A 23,755-nucleotide genomic window follows, 5' to 3' on the forward strand; every position below is an offset into this window, starting at 1 on the left:
AGCCCTTTCTAATAATATTATTCAACATCTTACTATCTTAATTAGTACCTATAGTGCAAAAGGCCACGTTAGGAGGAAAACGCTTTCAAAATCTCTTTAGCTGTTTAGCAAATGACACACAAGTACACGTGTTATCAAACCAAATCTGTTTCTTGTACCTTTCCTTTTAGTACATCTCATTGATAAAATAAAATAATTTTTCAAAATAATCCATCATTTATTCAATAAATGATGGATTAAATAATTTTATTTTATCAATGAGATGTACTAGTTTATTTATTAAAAGGGAAGGGTACAAGAAACATAATTCTCCTCAAATTGCAATATCTTAGCTTACCTGTTACTGCAGATGTGTAGTCAGTGTACTGTAATAAACTCAATTTTTTCTTCGCCACGATTTCAATCCTCTACCTTCAGCTTTTACCGTGAATGCATCTACCGGAGAGCAGTGCTTTACACCAGCTGAAAGACGCAAAAAATTTGAAAAGTAATGCAACAGCTGAAGGACGCGGACGTGAAAACACGCAGAAAAAAGTAAAATTTCAAGTTAAGGGTCGCGGGCATGGAAGAGGTCTGAGGGTTGCATGTGCGGCCTGGGCCGGCTGGACACTCATGATTTAACACATAACATTTTTTTGCCAGAAATGGATATATGGAGGCATTATTTGGATGACTGTTGGCTGGTATGGAAATCTGATGTGGTATAGTTGAAAGAATTTGTTCAGTATTTAAACGAAAACAAATGAGGAATATTCTTTTATGTTCAGCAAATTTCCTTTCTTGATGTGGTGGTTAGTAAACAACCTTATGGGACTTTGAATACTACTTTATTTAGAAAGGCTACATAATATAATAGTTTACTGGTGGCAGATAGCTGCATCCATCTTATATTATCAATAATATTCCCAAGTCCCAATTTCTTAGAGTTAAAAGAATGTGCTCATCTTTGGATGAGCTAAATAAAAACGTTATGAAAACTGAACAATTTTCTTCTGCTAACACAGCTATTGTATTTAATATTAAGTGTTTTGTCAACTGTATTTCAGAATGGGTGATTTATTTGGTTGAATGTCAGTGTTCTGTATTTTATGTAGAACAAACTTCTAGACAATTTAAGAGTCTTATTTCTGAACATTTTAATGATATTTGTTGTCAAAGAATGTCTAATGCTTTATATAGGCATGTTTTGCAACATCCTATTGCTAAGTTTTAATTTACAACTATTGATCATATTATGGTTAGAGGAAGTAATAAAATAGGCTGGTACAATATATTGAACAACAAAGAAAAGTTTTGGATAATTTAAATTATGGGTTTTATTTCCTCCAGGTTTAAATGATGTGTTATAATTGGTGAAAGGTGGGGAGAGTGTGTGTGTGTGTGTGTCTTGTTTGGTGTATTTAAGTGTTACTGTGGATTGGATTTTCATCTCTGCTTTTGTTTAAACTAAAGAAGGCTTTTGCCAAAACCAGTTTGTAATTTTCTGGAGTATTTCTCTATTTATTGTTCTTACAATAAATAGTTATTTGTGGGTCACCCATTTGTGCTGGCCGTTGTGTATTTTTTTGACTTTATTCTGGCCTTGCACTCTTGCTGTACTTGTGTACTGCTGCTGTGTGTTTAATCTGGTCTTCAAACCCAAATGCATTCTGTGTTCCTTTTATGTGAAAACAAATGTGAAGGCTATTTCGGTTTCATTGTCACTCAAGCACATCATGTGCAGTACAAAGTCCATAACTCTTAATTGTCCATGATTTAATGCCACAGATTCTTACCTTTCATTTCTCCATGTTTTTTGCAGAACATATTGAAAAGGTCCTCTTCTAAGACTGATAAATGGCAGTTACCAACTTTTGCCATACCTTCCCATCCATTAGGTGCACAGTTTAGTACCAACATCATTAACCACCTTTTTCAGCTTTAAAAACTCGCAACATATGAGAAAAGATTAGAGATCAGATACCTTGGGCCTTGGTAGGTGTTAAAACCATGGACCCCCCAAATTTTTGAACCATGCATTGATGCACATATTCTTTTGCATTCGCATTCCTGATTGTCTTTAATACATACTTACCTGCCATATTAAATTGTTTGACAAAGTAAAATGTGTGTTTGTTTTAAATTTGAGTAGTCATGATGAAAAAAAATTACTAACCAATAATAAAATGTACCCATTTCAGTATATTTCAGCCATAAAGGACCACTTGATCTGTTGATCTTGTAAGCACCAATATCCAAACCCATCAATTACAGGCACTTGACTGTGTATACCTCAAATGTCCAACTGTCATTAAAATGGCAGCAGTGAAATATTCCATCTTGCTACATACAAATGCACACTAGTCCTGAAAATCCAAACAAATGATTATTTAGCTTGATCATGACAGCAAGGTCAATCATTCTCAGCCAAAGACAGCCGCATACCCAGCAGTTATAACCCTATTGTTGATTATGTACACATCAGATGTCTGAGTGCAATAAAAATAAATAAATAATAACTGTGGACACAGTAATGCATTTCAAGATCATTTCAGATAAGTTGTAGTCAGAGAGTAAAGTAGTCCAATTTATTTCACACAGACAAACTGTTTAAATGCTTACAGGTATACATTATGTAAAGATGATAAAGTCTAAAGACGATAGTATAGAATTGCACAATTCATCATACGGCATATTTGGATGGTCCAAGAATACTATTATACAAAGATGAACACAAAAATTGTGATCCTGGCATGATATTGCAAATGAACTTTTGTAATAAGACACAATATAGGTGAGGAAGAAGTAATCCTTCTAGAGACTTACAATGATTTCAGCATAGTTTTTGATTGTCAGTGAACACTTCAATACCATCTGCAGGGAAGCAGTAGCATTAACATTCTGTACCTTAAGGTTTATAATATTCAGACGAGCAAGTGTGCTCATGTCATATTTTAATTTGTTAGTGATCTCCAGACAGATTATGCTAACTCCCTGTTCAACCTAAACAAGACTAGCCTAATGAAGCACTTAGAAATGATTTAGTTCACAGGTTCATAGATGATTTCTGAGCTAATGACCCTAGGCAGACTTTTTAAGTGGGACTATGTCACTCTATTGAAGGTGATTTCAGCGAACACAAAGGAAATGAAATCAGTTTACCAAAAACACTTTCAACAAAAGTGGAGATTGCCTTTTTCTCCACTGTTGTGTGACCCTGGAGTTGGTATATATAATTCTGCCCCCCCCCCCCCCACATGGTGGGGTGCAAAAAATTATTTCAATGTTCAATGAAGGTTTTGGCAAATTATTTTATTCATTATTATTATTATTATTATTTATTTTACATTTGTTGACTGGGATTGTCTGACTGAGCTGAAGAGCCCTTTTTCAGCAGAGGCTTGGGGAGAAAAGCTCCAACATATTTTACAATTTTCATTATAAATTAGCATTAAACAGCAATGTTACATGATTATTACAAGGCATTAGGTAGCAATACAATGTTATACAGTATCAATAATTTGGAATATAGCAAAACTATTTCAAGATGTATAAAAAGAAATATGTCATTAAGATGAATATAGTTTTTGGGGTAAGTGGTTACAGAAACCCAGTTTTATCATAATGTAGTTGCATGAAGGCAAGACAATTACAGTAGAATGTTTCTCTGAGGCGAGTTGCTTAATAGGTTTTAGAAGACAGTAGAAAGAGTAGTCAAGTAAGATTAGAGAGAGCTAGTGAGAAGAGTGAGTTAAGGGCAGAAAGTAGATTAAGGTATGAGAAGTAGCGGCTGTTTAAGGAGGGAGAGTGCAGTGGCAGGACCAGTGACTTTTAAAGTGCTCTTTGGTGGCTGTCTTAAATTGTTTAGGATGTGTAAGGGTCCTGATTTCTAGTGGGAGCCTATTCCAGGCAATAGTGGTGTGATAACTGTACATGTTGTGTCCAAATTTAGACTTGGGTTTGTAGATTTGTAGTAGGTCTTGGTTAGAGCTTCGGAGAGGTCTGGAGGGAGAATAAGGGAAGATGAGTGGGGATAGGGCTGGGCAGTAGGAAGGCTGATATAAGATAGAATGGATGATCTGGAGCAGAGAGAGAAGAAGCTGGTGGGGTAATTCAAGCCAGTTTAGGTGTTTTAGAGAGAGAGAGACAGTGATGGGATTTGTAGGTTTGTTGGGCAGCAAATCTAGCTACCTTGTTGTAGTTAGATTTGAGTTTGGTCAGGAGTGCTGAGTTAAGATTTGTGAGAATTTGAGAATTGTAGATTAGACTTGGTAGAAGGTAGGTAAGAGAGAGAGAGTAATCTTGGCTTCAGAGGTAAAGAATGTCTTTTTATGGTAAAGGAGCCCTAGTTTTGAATGAGTCTTTTTGATGCAGTTATTAACATGCAAGTCAAATTTAAGCTGATTGTCGATGGTTACGCCTAAGAGCTTAGTGCTGGATTCTACCTAAATGTGAGTGTTAATAAGGGACTGTATGGAGAAGGAGGGTTTAATATTGTTGAACTTTTTAGGTAGGAAGAGTAACAGCTTTGTTTTTTTAGGGTTATGGATGAACTGGTTGTTGGAGAGCCATGTTTCAACTAAGTTAAAAGATGCCTGAGTAGCTGTGAAGAACTTAGAGGGAGAGTTGGCTATGGTGATTGTAGAGTCATCTGTGTATTGCACTAAAGATGACTGATGACAGCAGGTATAGAGCCGATTAGTAAAATTAGTAAAAATTTGTTTTGTTTTTTTGCATTCATCAAAACATGAACCCTTTTTAAGCCGAGTCATGCTTTTTAAGGTGAGAATCAAACCCTGTATGTTATGTCTGTAAGCTAAACACCTTAACCATTATGCCAACTCCTAACACCGTAACAGTTTTGGCCCTCAGGCCTCAAACTTGAGTCCAGTGCTTTACCACTATACCACACCAGCCCACACCATATAGTGAGCTCTCTGTTATTTAAAAAGAGGCAGAAAAGTACATTAGTATTCATTGTGTTATGCAGGAAAAAGTGTTGACCTAACATGAATATACAAGTCTTTAGTAATCCAAACTTGTTGGAGAAATTACATCCATAAGTTGTAAATATTCCTCAGAACTGAAGAGAAATTGGAATAAGGCTGCAGATGCTACCACGTACAGCTCAAATAAATGATTTGACTGTGGTGGTCAGTGACTAAAATACATTAAGCTACAAAATGCAAACTGCTAGCTGTCCAAAAGCATCTAAAACCAAGTTAGATGAATTTGTGAGTAGCTCCAAATATACATGGTACCTGTTTGAAGGTGCTATAATAGCCACTCAATGAATGAATGAATGAATGAATGGTTACTTCCAGTGATAGGCTACTAGCTTATTCACTCGGAAGCCTAGCTATAACAAACTGTGCCTTTCAAGTGTCCCTTTTTTTGCAGACTGTCCCTGATTTTTGTCTTATATTTTTCCCTATCCATCATAATTTTTTTTCTGGTAAACTACTAAGGATTGCAGTCAGTCAAACATTAGAATTTTACACATCATACTGTTCAGAAAAATATATATCTATACAAAATCTTTAGGTTAAGTGAATTAGAATAATATTTAAAAACTGCCCTGGATTTTGGGCTTTATTTTCCTCATTATTTGTGGCTTTGCCCAGAATTATTGAACAACTAATTCAAGAGGTATGATCTCAACTATCACTGATTTTGCATAATGTCCCTGACTTTGCATCATATTCCCCTGTCCCTCACAAATGTTTTGATTTTCTAGTAAATCGTTGTGGATTACAGGCATTAATGTTTCATAGTCCTTGTTTTTCAAACTGTGCTTGTCAATGCAAAACTTGATTGCTTTATTAATCTCAACTGTTCCTGATTTGGGACTTGTACTACATGTGTTGAAATTAGTCATTGCTACCTAAATGACCTTAGTCATGACTTACAAGTTTCTGTGAACCAGCTCAGTTAACAGATAAATAAATAAATAGCTGCAAGGTATGATATGTATCACAGTTACTGATGTAGCTGTTTTGAATATGTACTCTGCCTGCAGTTCCACATGTTGACCAGGTACTCCATTCAGATTACCTTTCAAATGTCGAGAGCTCAGAATCCTGAACGTTATTTTTGCGAGATGAAAATAATGAAAGTGAAAATCCCAAAACACAGACTTTTTTCCAGCCACGTAAACACTTTCCCAAAACTACATAGAACACACCAAACCATCTGAAACCCACCTAGGTGGGGGGCTGCACCCTACACCCCCCCCTAACTATATATACCAACTCCGGGATTGCACTACAGTGGGGAAAAGTGCATATTTCTCCATGATGGGCAAGTGTTTGTTTGTCTTGAGAAAAAGTCCCAGATATGGGATCTTAACTTTCATTATTTTCATCTTGCAAAAATAACATTCGGGATTCTGAGCTTTCAACATCTGAAAGGGAATCCCTCCATTCAGGTATATTGTTAAGGAGTGTTCCTTTCTGACAAGTGCAACTTAAACTTTTTATGTTTTTGTTTTATTTCAGCACCTGAAGTGATAAATTATGAACCTTTAGGACCACCGGCTGATATGTGGTAAGTATACAGTGTGTGTGTATGTGTGTGTGTGTGTGTGTGTGTGTGTGTGTGTGTGTGTGTGTGTGTGTGTGTGTGTGTGTGTGTGTGTGTGTGTGTGTATGTGTGTGTATTTGTGTGTGTGTGTGTATGTGTGTGTGTGTGTGTGTGTGTGTGTATGTGTGTGTGTTTGTGTGTGTGTGTGTATGTGTGTGTATTTGTGTGTGTGTGTGTGTGTATGTGTGTGTGTGTGTGTGTGTGTGTGTGTGTGTGTGTGTGTGTGTGTGTGTGTATGTGTGTGTGTGTGTGTGTGTGTGTGTGTGTGTGTGTGTGTGTGTGTGTGTGTGTGTGTGTGTGTGTGTGTGTGTGTGTGTGTATGTGTGTGTGTGTGTGTGTGTGTGTATGTGTGTGTATTTGTGTGTGTATGTGTGTGTGTGTGTGTGTGTGTGTGTGTGTGTGTGTGTGTATGTGTGTGTGTGTGTGTGTGTGTGTGTGTGTGTGTGTGTGTGTGTGTGTGTGTGTGTGTGTGTGTGTGCTCACACTTATAATAATATATATGCATGGCTGCATATGTAATGTTATATACGATGGATGTAGAATTTTGTTATGGCATTCCATTGGTTGGGTATCTAGTGCCAAGCATTCATCCAGTGTACTTTTCTCTGAATAAGCATGGCTAAAGATAATAAGTTTAAGTGGTTAAATTGCTGAACGCATACAGTGTTTTTGAATTTATTCCACAAATCAAGCATTTGTTGTATTAGTAGCATGAAAACTACATTAAAGTTGAACATAGCTAAGTAAAGCTTGGAAATCACACACATGGCTCAAAACATCAAAATATACAGCCAGTGGTAAGGTATATGCTGAAACGTGAATCTTATATAAAATATAAATAGATTACCTAACTATTACAGGGTTGTTCTCTAAATGGTTGTTAAAAAAAGAAATCCAAAGTAAAGTATAATTCTTGAGGAAGAGGAATAGTGTGGGGGGAAATAAAGCCAGCTGAAGGAGGTGACATGTTAGATAATGATCTACATGCAGGAAATGATGTAACTAGAGGTGGAGTGATGTGTAGTAAGTGTAAGAAAAAATGGGAGGCAAGACTTTATAAAGAAGAAATTACCTAATAATACATTGCATAAATAATTGGAAAAATGAAAAGACTGAATGACTGACCATAGCTCACAGTGTGAACATGGAATGAAGATAACATTAATAATTCATACAACAGGCTTTCAGTCTTGCCACTGCTGCTCCAGTGCCTTCCTGCCTGTTAGATGTTGTTGTTGTTTGTCTTTCGGCTTTTTCCCGGTAAGGGGTCGCCACAGCGGAACTCCGGTCCGCTAATGATTGGTAGTAGATTTTTACGAAATGCCTAGGAGCCAGCTCGACGACCAACCTTCAATGAAGGTATGCCCATTTACGCACGCATGTCTTTCGAATGCTACCCAGCCACGGGGAGGACATGCAGACTCCACACAGAAGGCACTCCCAAGCCAAGCCGAGAATCGAATGGGAGAACCTATTGCTGTGAGGTAACAACGCTACTGCCGTACCACCGTGTCAGTTACTCATGACTAAATCAGCGACATAGTTAAAGCCCTCTGCTTTGGGGTAGCTGCTCTGCTGTCACAATGCTAGTAAGCCATAATGAACCTAGTGATATAAGAGCTGCCCTGCGTATAAAATGGATGCCTTTGCACAGCTATGCTGAGAATATATACTGAATGAAGTATATGATGTCTAGAAAGGGAAGCAATACATCCACAGCTTTGCTCTGTGTTTGCAAAGCAGATAGGAACATTCAACTACAGGGGTCTTAGAAGCAGGGTAGAACATTGCATGTATTTCATTGAATTGATCTTGTTTTGTAACACATGGAAAAGTCACTGTTTAGGATCACAGAAGTTACAAGGCATCTGAGATGAGAGGTCATTTCCACCTTACCAGTACCTACTCTTAGATATTTCCCCTCAATTCAAGGAGAGCTAGGCCATTTGTACTAGGGATGAATTTAATAACAGCTATCCATTTGTCCAGTTACTTTTTAAAAGCACACAATGTGTTACACTGCATAATCTGGAGAGGAAAGTTGCTCCAGAGAAGAGGTAGGTGCTGTGTGACAAATCTGTTCCTCCTGTTTGTCTTATTTGTTTGTTAGATTTAGATCTCTGGCCAATGTGTTAGCTGGACATTCAGATTTATTGAGGTATAATAGTTCTTGGACTACCAGTACCTCATTCCCTGTAAACAAGACATAGATATCCCATAAGGAGTCAGTGGGAAACTGAGTGTAAGGATAAAGCCTCCAGTCTTTCTTTCTAGTTCAGATATTTTAGGGCCCTAATCTTTTTAGTTATAACCCTCTTGGGTCTTTTCAGATGCTTTTAATGCTTAGTAAAGGGGTGTTCCACTCTATGATTGGTCTAATCAATGTAGTGTACAAGGAGTTGAGGTAAGGACTTCATTTGCTCTAGAAGAAGAACCTTTTGCTTTGAGCTGTAAAAGGTAAAAGGATTTCCTAACCACTTTTGGAATGTGATGGCCAAACGTAAGGGAGCTGTCCACCCAAGTACCCATGTTTCTCATGACCTTTTCTTTTTGAAGTGGTTTGTCATCTGTGCTGTAAGTCAGAGCTTGGGGCACTTACCAAATCCTACAATGTTGCACATTTTGATGTTGAGCTTGACCCCTATTTTTAATATTCCAGTTATTGACAAGTCTAAGCTCTTGCTGGAATGCATGTATGTCAGAGGAGGACTTGATGATGATGCCCAGCTTACAATAATCCTTGAACTTTGTCAGCCAAAGATCCATATTTGCTAAGTAGAGATCTGAGCAATAGATGCCGAACAGAATAGTCCCAGCACAGATCCTTGCAGAATTCGACTGGTCACTTTCATGCTCTCAGAGGATGCACCCCCAACTGTTACTGCACAAGTCCTCTCTCAAGTCTAATTGACTATCTGCCTAAACAAGTACAGGTCAGTTTGGAGCTCATGCCTTGGTGACATCAAGGTACACTGTGTGGACAGCTTGTCCACAGTCGGCAGCCTAAGTAACTCAAAGAAGTTCAAGAGTTTCATTAGACAGGGTCTACTCTTGACAAAGCTAAACAGCCAGGGGTCATGTCTGGTAAGACGCTTTGTATCATAGTGAATTAGTGAAGTTATGATATGTTCCATGACTTTCTACATAAGACTTATTAGGCTGATGGGTCTGCAATTCCTGGAGGCTGTGGTGGGGCCACTCTTGTGGAGTGACATTAGGGCAGCTGTGTGCTACTGTTGGGGGGCAAAGGCAGTTGCTAGGCTCAGACTGAAGAGGTTGAGGAGTGGGTCCAACAGTGCTTACTTAGTGCTACATATTAGAAAATTCCAGGGTGAGGCATTCTATGTTTTGGAGAGTGCCTTTAGTATATGCCCTTTTGTGATGATCAGTGGCTTGATTTTTATCAAGGGTAAGTGGGTTTGGAAGAGATGTCTGTAGGGCAAAGTAGGCACTAAATTTATTTGTCAGTATGTTGGCAATATTCACTGGATCTGATTAGTTAGTACCATTATGAATAAGATCTGGAGCAATGTTGGAGATTTTATTGTAGAACTGCAGATTTGAATATTAGAAGTCCTTGAATTCTCTGGAATTTGTTTCTGATGGTCTGTGGTCTGACATAAACAGTGAGTGGGATCCTTTGGATTAGGTTCTTTAACAATATAGTCTAGGGAGTTTTTGTTTATAAAATCTAAGAACTGTTGTGCGTATTCTCTGTTTGTGGTATAGATCCCCCAGTTAATCACTGGGTAGTTAAAATCATCAAGGACTTATGGGAGTTCATCCAGAATATGTAGGAATGCTGTGTGATTTTTCTGCAGATGGAGGGGGGTTCTGTAACATGCTATGAACTGAAGGCTGGTCTTATTTAATGTGGTTTGTATCTATAAGATCCACTTGAGGGTCTCCGGGTATCTGTCTTGAGGTATGCCACCACAGTTTTCATCAGGTCTAAATGAGTGGAAAGCAGAAAACACAGAACTTAAACTGTGTTTCTGCAACACCACATATGCTGATATGCTCCAAATGTGGGATCATCTCAGGGTCTGGCAGTTTGTTATTTAAACTTCTACCATTAATTAGCGCCACCTTGATATGGTCCAGTGGTTGATTTGTTTTGGGAACTAGGTTAGGAAGTTCATCAGCTGGACCTTGCCTAAAACAGCACAAGGGGGGGCTGCAAAAGCTTTTTCCAGTATGCGGAAGCCTTGGAATAAAGGTACAGGCCACCCTGGTGAGGCAAGAACAGTGGTCCAGCATATCATCCCATGCTGGCACATACTGGATCGCCCTAGAATAACACCAGGTGTTTATCCATAGCTATGTGAAGGGAGAGAGAGTGAGAGAGAGAGAGAGTGAGAGAGAGAGGCGTTTCTCAGATGACTGGAGAATAAGGATTCTAGTACCAGTTTTTGAGTGCAAACACCTGTCACACTGCAGTGAAAGTCCTGGAGAAGGTAACTGATAAACAGATATGCAGAGTAGAAGAAAGCAATATAGGAGATGAGAAGTTTTGATTCAGATCAGGATGCAGCACAATGAACTTGATGTTTGCAGTGAGATAGGTAATTGAAACAAAAGTAGAAATGAGGAAAGAGTCCAAATGGACATTTCTAGACTTGGAGAAAGCATATGACAAGGTCCCAAGAAAGTTGATTTGAGCAGTTCTGTAAATGGTTCAAAGTCCCAGAAACATTGGTAGAATTAGTGCAGGACCCAGTGTCTCAGGTTCGACCAGTGTTTGATCTCATAGACGGATTCCCAATCACCACACCAAGTAGCTCACAGCTGGTAAAATGAGCTTGGATAAATACTGGAATGCATAAGAAAAAACTAAATAGGAATGCAGAAGAAAAAACTAAATCCAGCTCAAGTAACTCCACTAAAACTCATAAAAAATCATGTTTAGTAAATGTTAATTAAAAATGGCTTTTCACGAGTTTTAATGGAGTTACGTGAGCTGGATTTTGTTTTTTTTTCTTCAGGGGATCCCAGTGAGAGTGAAGTGCATCAAGGTTCATTTATGAGCCCAATACTGTTTATACTGGGTACGGACTACATTAACAAATGGTTGGAGGGGACAGATCAACAAATGTTGCTCTGTGGAGAAGATGTGGCATTATAGGCAGACTGAGCAAGATCTTCATTAAATGATAGGGGAATGGAATGTAAAACTGAAATCACGTGGGATGAAATTGAGTACTGATAAGACAGTTGGAATGGTAACAAATGGGAAATCATTAGAAAATGAGAACTGAGATAGAAGGGGAAATAATGGAACAGGTTAACAGCTACAAGTATCTGAGAGGGGTGGATAAAGAGAAGGAAAATCTGAATACAGAGGTCAAAGGTAGTATCAGAGGGGATGCAGCTAACTAGCACAGAGTGGGGGGTTGTGTGTCATCAGAGAATGCCAAAGAAGCTGAAAAGTAAAGTGTACAAAACAGTGCTGTGAGCAATACTACTGTATGCTACAGAAAGTCGGTGAGGTGATGGAGATGAAGTGCCTGTGATGGGTGGTAGGATGAGCATTGTGGGACAGAAGTAGAAATGAAGACATCAGTGCAGAAGCCCAAGGAGTTCTAATTGCAGAAGAGGTCAAAGAGAACTGATTACAGTGGTTCAGGCACATGTGCAGAAAAGCAGAAGACAATTTGATGAAGAAGATTTGGCACAGGCAATAAGAAGAAAACAGAAAGGGCATCCAGCAAGGAGATGGATGTATTGTGTAAAAGAAAACCTGCAATAGTCAGGCATGACTGTCAAAAAAGGTAGGAGAGTGGCACTGAATCCAGAGAGATGATGAGTGCTGATGCGATACCCAGACTCCATACAGAAATGGGAGAATGGGGGAGGTTAAGGATGATGATGATTTAGCCAGTTGTTAAAGCCAAACATTTTTTTTCTTTATAGCTGTGCATCAATTTTGATGGTGGAAGGATTCAACTCAGTACTAAGGTTTTTCCTGCATTTGTGACATGCATGGAGAGCTCGGCCATGTCTCTCTCCATTTTCTTCAAGGTTCTACCTGGCCAGTTCATTACTCCAACAAGGGCCGCCACCATGCTGTACTCATAGTTCGCTGGTTTAATGACCCTAAGGGCCCTTGCGACATCAGAATTCTTGGCTCTTGAGAGAAAGCTCACCTTGCTTTTGTCCAGCATCATGAGTGAAAATTCTGTGTGCCGTAACAATGGAGTCACCACTTTAGTGTAATTGGTCTAGGATGTGGTGTTCCTTGGTGACCCAAATTGCAATGAATAACTAAGCAGCATTCACATTGGACCATGATGTGAGATCTGTGTATATATATATATATATATATATATATATATATATATATATATATATATATATATATATATATATATATATATAATTATTATATAGATAGATATAGATATAAATATATAGATGTTGATGTTGTTGTTGTGTCTTTCGGCTTTTCCCAGTTAGGGGTCGCCACAGCAGAACTCCGGTCTGCTAATGATTGGCAGTAGATTTTTACATGCCGAGTTGCCAGCTCTGACGCACAACCTTCAACGAAGGCACGCCCATTCACTCAGATCTCCACACAGAAGACGCTTTAGCTGAGAATCATACAGTACAACATCTTACTGTGAGGCGACAACGCTATCGCAGCACCACCACCACCGATATATAGATATATACATAGATATAAAACGATCAGACTAGGGTAAAGTGTGAAGAGCGGAAGAGTGGGTGAGAGAGCTGCAATCAGGGCCCCACATGTATACTTGCCACCTCCTTCACTTATACTTATTTTTGATGTCACTATCCTTCCTCCTTTAGAATTATACTTTACTTTGGATTAGTAAAAAGAAATGAAAACAAACAAAAAAATTAACTGTAGGCTTGCCCTTCAGGATATAAGGTTCATTTAATGAAGTCATGGCACAGTCTGTCGACAGCTGTAAAAAAAATAATTCATACTTATCCAGCCCCTATGAGCAACATGCTAAAAAGTTGAGCAAGCAAGTGGTTATCAGTAGCAATGAGGCAGTTGCCACATTGCCTCAGGTTGCATACTGATGCAAATCCAAAAACATCTAAGAAGAAAGGGCAAAAGGAAGGAAAAAGTCAACTTTCAGGATGTATAAAAATCCATTTAATAATCCATACGTTCTGGTACCTCGGCAGTTCGCCTTCAGTGGAACAATTTCAAATACATTACATCCCCCATATATAGTGACATCATTTAATTTATCACAATCAATTAACCTTCAAATGCATTTTCTTAAAGCCCAAACACATGAAATATCAATGAAACAAATACCACATACATCAAATGAGTTTTTGAACTAATAAATTAATAAACTGTGTGCTGAAAAACACATCAATGTGTATGGATTATTAAATGGATTTTTATACATCCTGAAAGTTGACTTTTTCCTTCCTTTTGCCCTTTCTTCTTGGATGTTTTTGGATTTTAAGTGATTCGTCTTGTTTTGGTGTGTATTTTGCATATTGATGCAGACCGGTGTTGTAGTGGTGCAGCAGTAGTGTTGTTGCCTCACAGGAAGAGGGTCTCCGGTTCAATTCTTGGCTGTGGTGCCTTCTGTGTGGAGTCTGCATGTCCTACCTGCATTCGTGTGGGTTTTCTCCCACATTAGAAAAACATGCATCTGGACTGTTTCTCCCCAGGCCACTGCTAAAAATTGTCTTTGTTCCAAGTTGGACTTTCCTGGCTAATAAATAAATAACAGGGTGGCTATAGCACTTCACAAAACTGCGATATTATGTTTAGTGTATAAGGAGTACACTGATGATGTTTGTTTCAAGGAAGCTTTTTTTATATCAGTTATGAAATTAGGAGAGGAAATATGATCTGCTAGTGAATTAAACCAACACAATAGAGATAATGGTGCAAAATTAGGGGCGTAAGTGAAGGACAGTAGTACAACTGACACAGTAGTAGGTACACAAGTGTTGTAAAGTATACTGACAGGTACACCCATAGGTCTCAACCTCTTAAGAGGCCAGTGTGGAACACAGACCCTAGCAATGTGTGACAAACAGTCAAAATGTGGAACACCCTATTTTCGCACTGCGCAAAAACGCACCATTTCCATGGGACCTGGTTGAAGTGGGCTTTCTGCCAGAAGTACTAAGTGAGTGAATACTGTATATTTTTAAAATTCAATAGGACACACGTAAAATAAAACAAAGTCAGCAGAAACCATTTATAAAATGCAATATACTCAGTAGCAAATAGTTACATAAAGGTATTCAAATGCAATTATTAAAAAAATTCTGTTCAGCACTTGCTTTTTCAACCCCTCCACATTTTCCCCAGTTAAAAAAGCAGCTCAAAAAAATTCAATTGTTTTAGGCAATGGCAGACCCTATGGCAAAGGGCCACCCTGCTCAAAGGGTTTCCCAGTCTCAGCCAGAGCATGTTTTCTTATTTTGAGATATTTATTCAAAACATGTGAAGGTGGCTAATTCTTGTACATCACTCCCTGTGACTGGTAAGACAGATGGGTTAGTGTCTTTAGTGGAGTTAAGATTCCCAATTACTGGGGCTACTACTTCTGTCCCTTTAAAATGCAAATCCCACCCCCCTTCTGTCTACAACAAGAAATTCACTGAGTTTGTAAGAGTATAGGCAGATTATATGACCTCATTTTAAAGAATGATGGGGGTGTCCTGACTACATTAAATCTACCTGCATGATTCCCCACAACGGGTGTTTGCCCTGATAGCGCATCCTGCTTTCTGCCATAGGTTCATCTTTCAAACCATTCAAGCCTCCCTGTGAAAATAAGAAAAACATGCTAAGATTGGGAATATGCAAGCATAGTTTTGACTTGGGATAGCTGTGAAGAACCAAACCTTAGTGGCTTCAGTAAATCTGCAACGAGTCCGCTGATCTTAACGCTGCTTCCATTTCTTAGAAGCAAAACTTAACAAACATGTTGAGATTACGCTCATTAGTCTAAGATGCTCATTCACATCCAATAAAACTAGTCCTCAGACATCTGAGTATGCAGTAAAAAGGGGTGTTCCCTTGGTCATCAGAGCACAGGTTTTCCTGAATGGAACGTAAGCAACAGGGAGGGCAGTGCTGACCACGTAAGGGGAGGGAGAACTGCATTGTCAGGCACAAATAAGTTCACTTGCTTTCTTAAAGATGTAAATCACTTGACTGGCTTGTATGTTGGGATGCCGTTTGGCTGTAACTGTGATATACAAGCCAGTCAAAAGTCACAAAGCGGAGCAATGGCTGCTCATTGCAGAACAGTGAAACAGTGGGCTTAATTGATCGCAGATGCGGAGCATTCCGCACAATCCGGAGCACTTGGCTGCTCAGGGTACACCCTAATTACCCAACAGGAGAATTACAGTAGAGGACTGGCTCAGAGTTTTAGACATTTGAGGCAAGGTCAATGGTTAGATTGTAGGTTAATTGCCAGAAGGTGCAGTGTTCAACACCTAAGAAGGATTTTTTTTTTTTGTCTAGCAGTTATCACCGAGAATTACATCTATAAGCTGTTTGTAGTCTATATCCTGCGGTATAGGTTTTTATACCTTCAGCCTTCATTTGCCTGCTTTGCGACTTTGAGCAACTGACAGTGTGAAGGGACAATTGGAAATCTGGGTTAGGCTATCTAATGGTCTCTTTGACTGCATGCCTACTAACTACTAATGAATCTGTGAAACTGTAATTATTTTTATACATCAAGGATATATTGCATTCATAAAGTAGGATAATTCTGACCAGGCTGCAAAGCGATGACTTGTACTGTTTTACTCCTATTGATGTTTGCTTCCAGAAAAAATGCATCCTTTAAAAAAATCTGAATCTGTTCACATAAATACAACCAGTAAAGTAGAAAACACTTGCCGCTTAGAGTTATCTGTCATTCTTCCAAGTAAGAGACCAGACTGTTTCAGTTTGTAAGGAAGGGGAACTTGTGGCAGCTTTAGAGACATGTCCCAGTAGGTAAAATACAATTTAGAGGAATGAAAGTGAGAAACAATAAGACCACTGTGCAGCAAGCTGTATCAGTCTCTCTCTCATTATTTCCTGCTCTTGCTGACAGAATGAAGATACCACTTTCATAACAATGCAGAACAATGAATTGACATCCAAGCAATAACTGTTATGCTATGATACCAGCTGAAATGCTTGATAATTTTTGACAGCAGTTTACATTCTTAGTATTTTATCTGCATTTAGTTGTTCATTGTCATAACAACCACAACAAAACACATCTGTAAACAACCAAAACATTGTTCCATGGGCAGGACAGGGTGTGCAGAAATCATGTACCATGGGCAGGACAGGGTGTGCAGAAAACATTGTGGAGGAATGTAGGCACCATCTAGAGAAATGAGGGTGAGGTCAAGTCACAATATCTGTTGCTATGGTGACTGTCTCACATGACTGTACTGTTATTTTTCAGTCCTGCCTCTTCAGATTCTTGGCTTCTGGGTAGAATAGTTAGCTATACATTTCTGAGAAAATGGAAAGCAGACCTCATCAATAAACAGTGTCTGCTGAATTCAGCTGTGCCAGATCACTGTATTTCCAGTAAACCACAAAAGCCTAAACAATGAAAACCTAGGAAGACTTGGATAAACTCTACTCTGCCATGTGGAATACAGTAAAAATGATGTACAATTATCCGTGCCAGGGAGATGACAGAATTCTTGAGTCAGAAAGACTGCATCAGCAGCTTGACTGATTTTTACAAATAAGGTCTCCCTCCTCTCTGTGTCCTAGACTAATCCAGTTTCCTTCTTGGAGAAGTGGCAGTCATCTCAGGCCCTATGAGATTAGAAGAAAGAAGTTGTCATTGCTTAAGATTTTTTTTGGTTAGTTAGCTGAGCGTTAGCAGTAAACAAAAAAGTAAGGAATCTGGAGAGGCAAGAGTAAAATAATATATACTTTTTATAGTGTTATATCAAGAATGGCAAGATATTTAATGTCTTGTTAGATTGTTATATTATGCATCCTCTGTGTATACCCTAACTTTGTCTTTCTTAATTTTCCTTTTTCTAGGAGCATAGGTGTCATCACATTTATCTTGTAAGTACCACAAATTCCATTTTTTCAGATTTTTATGCTTTTTTTTAATTCTGTGTCAGTTCACCCTAATTTAGGCAACAGCATTTGTTCTGTCTCAGCCTTCTGAGTTAAATGTGGAGTAAAGTAACTAAGTGCATTCTAGCAGACTACTGCACTGTCATTTAATTACAAATAATTTTCCCACTCTACTTTTTTGTATTTTTTTATTTTTAAAGGTGAGGTATTGCAGATATTACACAGAGGAACCTCCTTTATGGGTTCTATTGATGGGTTCATCCTTTCTACCAAACAACATTCTGCAAATTTTTTCCACAAAATCAAATACTCTGAGCTGTGCCCTCCCACTACTGATGTATACAATGATGTAACAATCTGCCTATGTAAGCACACCTCTCCCCCAGTACCTGCCATATGCTTGCACGGTCAAATTATGATCCTAACTATCACTGGTAGAAGTTTTTCCATTCTTATGCTTATGTTTATTAAGTGTCTACATGGCTGTCACATTACCAGTTTACACTGATACTAGCATTGTCTGTGTAACATTGAGGGACAATTTCCAGAGTATCGGCCGTTCCATTCAGTGATGCTGTAGAGTGAGGGAAGCTTTCGTCCCACCTGGTGATCAGTAAGATGTTGGCAACTGGGATCTACTCAAGCAGGGACTAGCTGAAGACTATGCAGTACAGCTGCAGGCATCATTTGAAGCACTGGCATATGTAGTGAAGCTCAGAGCGTGGGTCACAGCCTGGCACTTCCAGACATGTCTATCTTTAAAATGGCCCTCCAAAACTTGAAAGTGCCGTTTGGCCATGACAAGCATGGATTTAAACATTTACCAGTCCTCTGCAATCAAGGAGTGTGAAGGGCCCACAGGATATGATTCCCCCAGATTCTGCGCTGGGGATGTTTTGTGAGGAGTTGGTACCTCACAAACACTAATTATTTGGATAGAGCTCAAGTCCAACGTGCCTGATACCACAGAACTGCCACTGAAGTTGTGATGCTCTTCATAGTCAGTGTTGCAGTACTGATTCTTGGGTCTTTCTGCCATGCAGAAGCCCTTCCCCAGCCTGATTCCCAGAGTCTTTACATCGTCCTAGACAACAGACATCCAAGGACTGACAGACAGACATCAGGGTATAAAAGAGGTGTCTGTAAGCACCATCTTCAGTTCTCTCTAGTTGTGCAGTCTGATGCACGACTCCATTTTATCTAATGCTCACAGTCTCTGAGTCAGGTAGTTTTTTTTCCATAGTTCCTACAACTTGCTTTTCAGATAAGTACCCTGTTGGAGACTTTTTTTTTTCTAATTAATGTTTATAAAGGTCAGTAACTGCTTGAAGTTTGGGAAACAAATCCCGCTTAAAGATTTCCATTCCTTTCTGTTTTATTTGGAACCTCAGCATGATGCTTGTAGTAGTTAGGACTGTGCTACGTGTCATTCCAAAACCCTTAAGTGTATGATCAAAGTCCTTGCAGCCCGTATAGAGTCTTCAGAGCCAATGCCATTCACTTCTTCAAACATCTCAGCCTCTGCCAGTTCCTCACCCAAGAAACAGAAAAATAAATGAAGGAGAAGGACATTTGGAGAATCTTCCAGGTCTTTGGGTGACGAATGAGGTAAGGCACCTGCGCAGCCCCCTGGTCCAATGACCACTAGGCTGAAGCCCTCTGGTATGACCCCTCAGGAGGCCACCATGGCAGGAGTCCAAACTATTACAACTAATTCCACATCAGTGCCAGTTGGGTTTCTGATGCTCGGGTGTTGGTAACCGAGGAAGAAAATAGTATGTCCTTGGTATTTGTGCATGATGAAACTTAAGGGAACCAGACAGAGGTCACAGCTGCCTGATTGCATACTGAGGGCTTAGTTTCTAAAGCTCAGACTCCCAAGCCAAAGAGACTAGTTAGCTCACCCCAGCCTATGCTGCCCTAGTCATCAGCTGCATCTGTCCAGGTTGATGTACAGGATCTGCTCAAGCTGTCACAGGAGTTTATGATTTTCATGAAGTCCAGGAAGTATCTGTTTCAGGAGTTTCTCCTGGTAAAAGAAGGAGGGATGTATCTCCTCAGGAGGACTAAGATTGTTCAGAATCTGAAGATGATGATGAAGAATTGTCCTATGCTGAATTCCTCCCTGACTCAGATTCAGACTGATGCACTCTCTTCTTTCCACCCCTCTCAGAACTTATCCTTTGGGGATACCCTGCACAAAATGAAGGCGGTATTTAACTGGGAAAACAGAGTTTTCTTGGCCACAGACACATTACAGAGAACTTCTAAGCTTACCGTCTCATATACCTGTCCATATAGTTGTGGATGATGCCTTTGAGGACATCTGTCAGCACCTCAACTCTATTCCTTCTGCCTCTAGGAAACTGAATAATTTTTATAGAGTACTTGACACCAACAAACACATTTAGAAGAACTCAAAGGTAGATCCCTTAGTAGTGTCCCCTGAATCTGCCAAGGGTGCTCCTAAGGGTACAGCCATACATCATTTGCTTAATGACAGAGAGAGCAGGATGTAAGATGTATTTGGTAAAATTACTTACCCTTCTGCTGCTTTTGCTCTGATGGGTCTTAACTGCCAATTTCACATGTTAAAGTACTTGGAGTCCTTACAAGAGCAAATCTTTACTAAGGCAGAGGGCATTGCAAACAAGAACCTACAGAGAGATGTACAGAGGACAGCTAGATCATCCCTCCAGGAGTGTAGACATTCACAAAAATGTGGCTGTGATTCATACCTCTCAACTGCAAAGATTTTCCGAGAATGTCCAGATTTTTGCCTCATATTTTGGTCTGTTTTTTTATAAAAATTGTGGTTTTCTGGCAAATTACTGGCAGAGCATTACAGACTGAAGTTAGAAAATAATGTCAGACTTTGGAGTTTCAGACTACATACCCTCAGAAAATCCATGCTAATGCAAAACCTGTTATTGTATCAACTTTCTACATTTGTAAGAGCAATCTTTAAAAATGTTCCCATTTTTGGGCCTTTGTCCCACTTTTATTTATGGCTTTGTCCAGATTTCTTGCTCTAAGAGGTTGAGCAGTATGTGCATTTTACACATCATATAAGGTAGCAGCTATGAGTTCTGTCACTCGTAGACATGCCTGACTAAGGACTCAGCCTCTCTTAGACCAAGTTAAGGCAGAACTTGTCAATGCCACTTGATAAGGAGTTCCTCTTTGATGCCACTTGAAGATTTTGAGAAATTGGACAAGAAAGGAAAACAAATCAAAACTGTAAAAGAATTTTATTTGTCTTCCACACCTAGATATCACAGGAATTGTCCCTCTAAATCGTAGCAACTGCCTGCAATGCAAGAAAAAGGGAGGCATCCCCAAGGCAAGATACCAAGACAGAGTACAAAGTGGCAATCTAAAGAGTTTTCTAGTCCTGGGGATTTAAGGACACTAAGAGAGCAGCTGTGACTATGCACAACACCTCTCCCACCCATCCCCCTTCTTCTAGCAGGGAGACTTTTATCTTTCGTAAAGCAGTGGAAATTCATCACTGGGGACCAGTGGGTCCTAATATCATAGAAAGAGGCTATTTCATTCAGTTCAGAGAAAAAATCTAGAGATACCAAAAGCCCCTAAAAGACAAAGAGGGGCTTCTTCCCCTATCATCCTAGAATTTCTTCATCAAGTATCCATTCAGCCAGTTGCTGCAGGAGAAGAAGGCACATGGTTTTATTCAAGAATGCTTCTGGTCCCAAGAAAGGAAGGCACCTGGAGAGCAATCTTAGATTTGTCAAAGTTGAATTCCTGCACATTCCAAAGTTCAAAATGTTAACCCTACAAAAACTTTTAGCCATGATCTTTCACGAAGCCTATATAGAGAAGAACAATTTTTAGTGGCCTTTGCAGAAGAAACACAAGGCAGACCTGTCTCCAGACAGACCCTTTCAAAATGGATAGCCAGTTATATTACCTACTGCTATGCTCATCATGGAAAATTATTACCAGCTTCTGTCAGGGCACATTCTCTAAGATACAGGGAGGCTATTACTACCGTTAAGAAAGGCAGTGTTAGCCTTCATAAGCAACAGGGAAGCTACCACTGCATTTCTTAAAGGTATTCCTACTCAGGCCATTTGAAAGCTGCTGCTTGGTCCTCTGTCCACATCTTTACCAGACATTACCTTTGAGGCACTGCATGCAGGACTAGGGCAGGTTTTGCCATTGCTATTATACAGAACGTACTGGACCAGGGACCACCAGACTGTTACCTCCCAGCCTGTAGATTTTGAGGTCCTTGCAAGAATCAGTACTGCAGCATTGACTACAAAGTGCATACTACATGAGGATGCATTGAAAGAGAAAGATCCTTGGACAGACATGCTGAAATAGTCGATAAATGAACCTTCATGGAGGAGTAAGAAAGGCCATAGTATAGTAGCTTACACAAATATTGTAAAACCAGAGAAAAACTAGGTGTAAATAGGTACTGATTATATTGTTGGCACCGACTAGAAAACCTTCTCCATTTGCTAATGTATGATTTTCTAGTAGCAGACTTTCTTGCCTCCATTAGTAATTGGTGCACATCCTCAATAAACATGTGCCTGTAGGGAATTAAGACCCTAACATCCAGACAGTCAGTTGAAATTGATTGGGGTTGGGACACATCAAATACGTCTGATCTTGTGTGAGTAGATCCAATCTGTGATGAAGCTTGTGGTAATTGCCCTTGGTCATTTCCAAAAGAAAGGAGAACCACTGTTGCCTGGGCTGGAAGGGAGACACCACAATGATCTTGGGGTATTTCTTCTGAATCTTCAGAAGTACCCTAGACATCAGTGGAAAGGGTGGAAAAGCATACAGGAACATTCCTTTACAAAGAAATGAAAAAGCACCTGCCTTCCAGGTCTTCTTGCCTGGAGCCCTAGAGCAGAATCTTTCCAGCTGATTGTTCAGAGAGGAGGCATATAGGTCTACTTGATGAACTCCCCACAGATGGATCAAATTTTGCAGAAAAGCCATGATTTAGTTTCCATTTGTGAGGGTCTGCCCTTGTAGTGCTCAGCTTGTCTGCCACGCCGTTTTCCTCTGGCAGAAAAATAGGATGACTATAGAGTGGCATTGTTCTGTGAAGCTATATCCCAAGCTAATGTGGCTAGTCTGCAAAAGGGGTATGACCTAGTTCCTCCTTACCTGTTGATGTCCCACATGACTGCGTTATAGTCTGTAACAACTTGGAGGTCCTGAGGACCATTCAGAGATTTTAGTGAGTTGAAAAGGGCAAGTATGTCTTTTATATTTATGTGCTTGCATCTGTCCTTGGTGTTCCATACACCCAGCACTTTTATATCTCCTAAAATTGCTCCCCAAGCAAAGTCTGAGGCATTTTTGGTGACTGACTGCTTTGGACAGGGAGGAGAAAGAAAGGGAGATCTGAATTTAAGGATATTTGTTTTCTCCACCAAATTTTTTCCCATCTGGCAAACCCCAGCACTGGGATGTTGATACTAGGAACAAAGAGAATTCAGATATCATTGTGTCTTTTTTCATGTGAAGGCTTGCCAGGGGTATCATGAGAATCATATATGCCATGAGACCCAAAATGCTGATCTCACAATGACTGAAGTCTAGGTGGAAAACCTTAGAAAGAGATCTAAATAAAGATATTTATTTTCTTGTGGAAGAAAAGCTGTTTGAACTGAAGTGCCTTGCTGACACCCCAGGAACAGAATCCTGTGCAGAAGAGTCAAAATAGGCTTTTGAATGTTCTCTTGGAATCCCAGCTTGTGTAAAACATCTCTTACCCAAGTGCTCCTGACACTTTGAAAAAGACTCTTCAGGGATAAGCACATCATCTAAATATGGAAACATTGGATACCCCGTATCCTGCAATGAGTCATAATTGGAGACACTTTATGAACACTGTTGGTGTATAAATAGTCCAAAGAGTAAGAGATTGAACTGATAATTAGATATAGACACACAGAATGTTATACGCCTAAAGTCTGGATGAATAGGGATATGGTGATAAGCATCTTTTAAATCTACAGCTCCTATGAAACTTAAATGAGAAAGAAGAGGTTAGAGTTTGTGAAGTGGCAGCATTTTGAACTTGGGCATCATCACAAACAGGTTTAGGAAAGAAAAATCCAGCACTGCTCT

At 39.5% G+C, this 23,755-nt stretch overlaps 1 protein-coding gene across 1 annotated transcript in view; it reads left to right on the forward strand.

The window, feature by feature from the left end:
- LOC122808771 (death-associated protein kinase 2-like) overlaps positions 1–23,755 on the forward strand; it is a 1,232,522-nt gene that overhangs the window by 995,720 nt on the left and 213,047 nt on the right. The window contains exons 6-7 of the mRNA XM_044079801.1: positions 6,477–6,525; positions 17,591–17,617. Of these exons, the coding sequence (XP_043935736.1) occupies positions 6,477–6,525; positions 17,591–17,617 (76 nt within the window). The remainder of the gene's footprint in view (positions 1–6,476; positions 6,526–17,590; positions 17,618–23,755) is intronic.

This window comes from Protopterus annectens, chromosome 8.part0, assembly GCF_019279795.1.
Source record: "Protopterus annectens isolate FY-2018-M chromosome 8.part0, PAN1.0, whole genome shotgun sequence".
Classification (NCBI taxonomy): Eukaryota; Metazoa; Chordata; order Ceratodontiformes; family Protopteridae; genus Protopterus; species Protopterus annectens.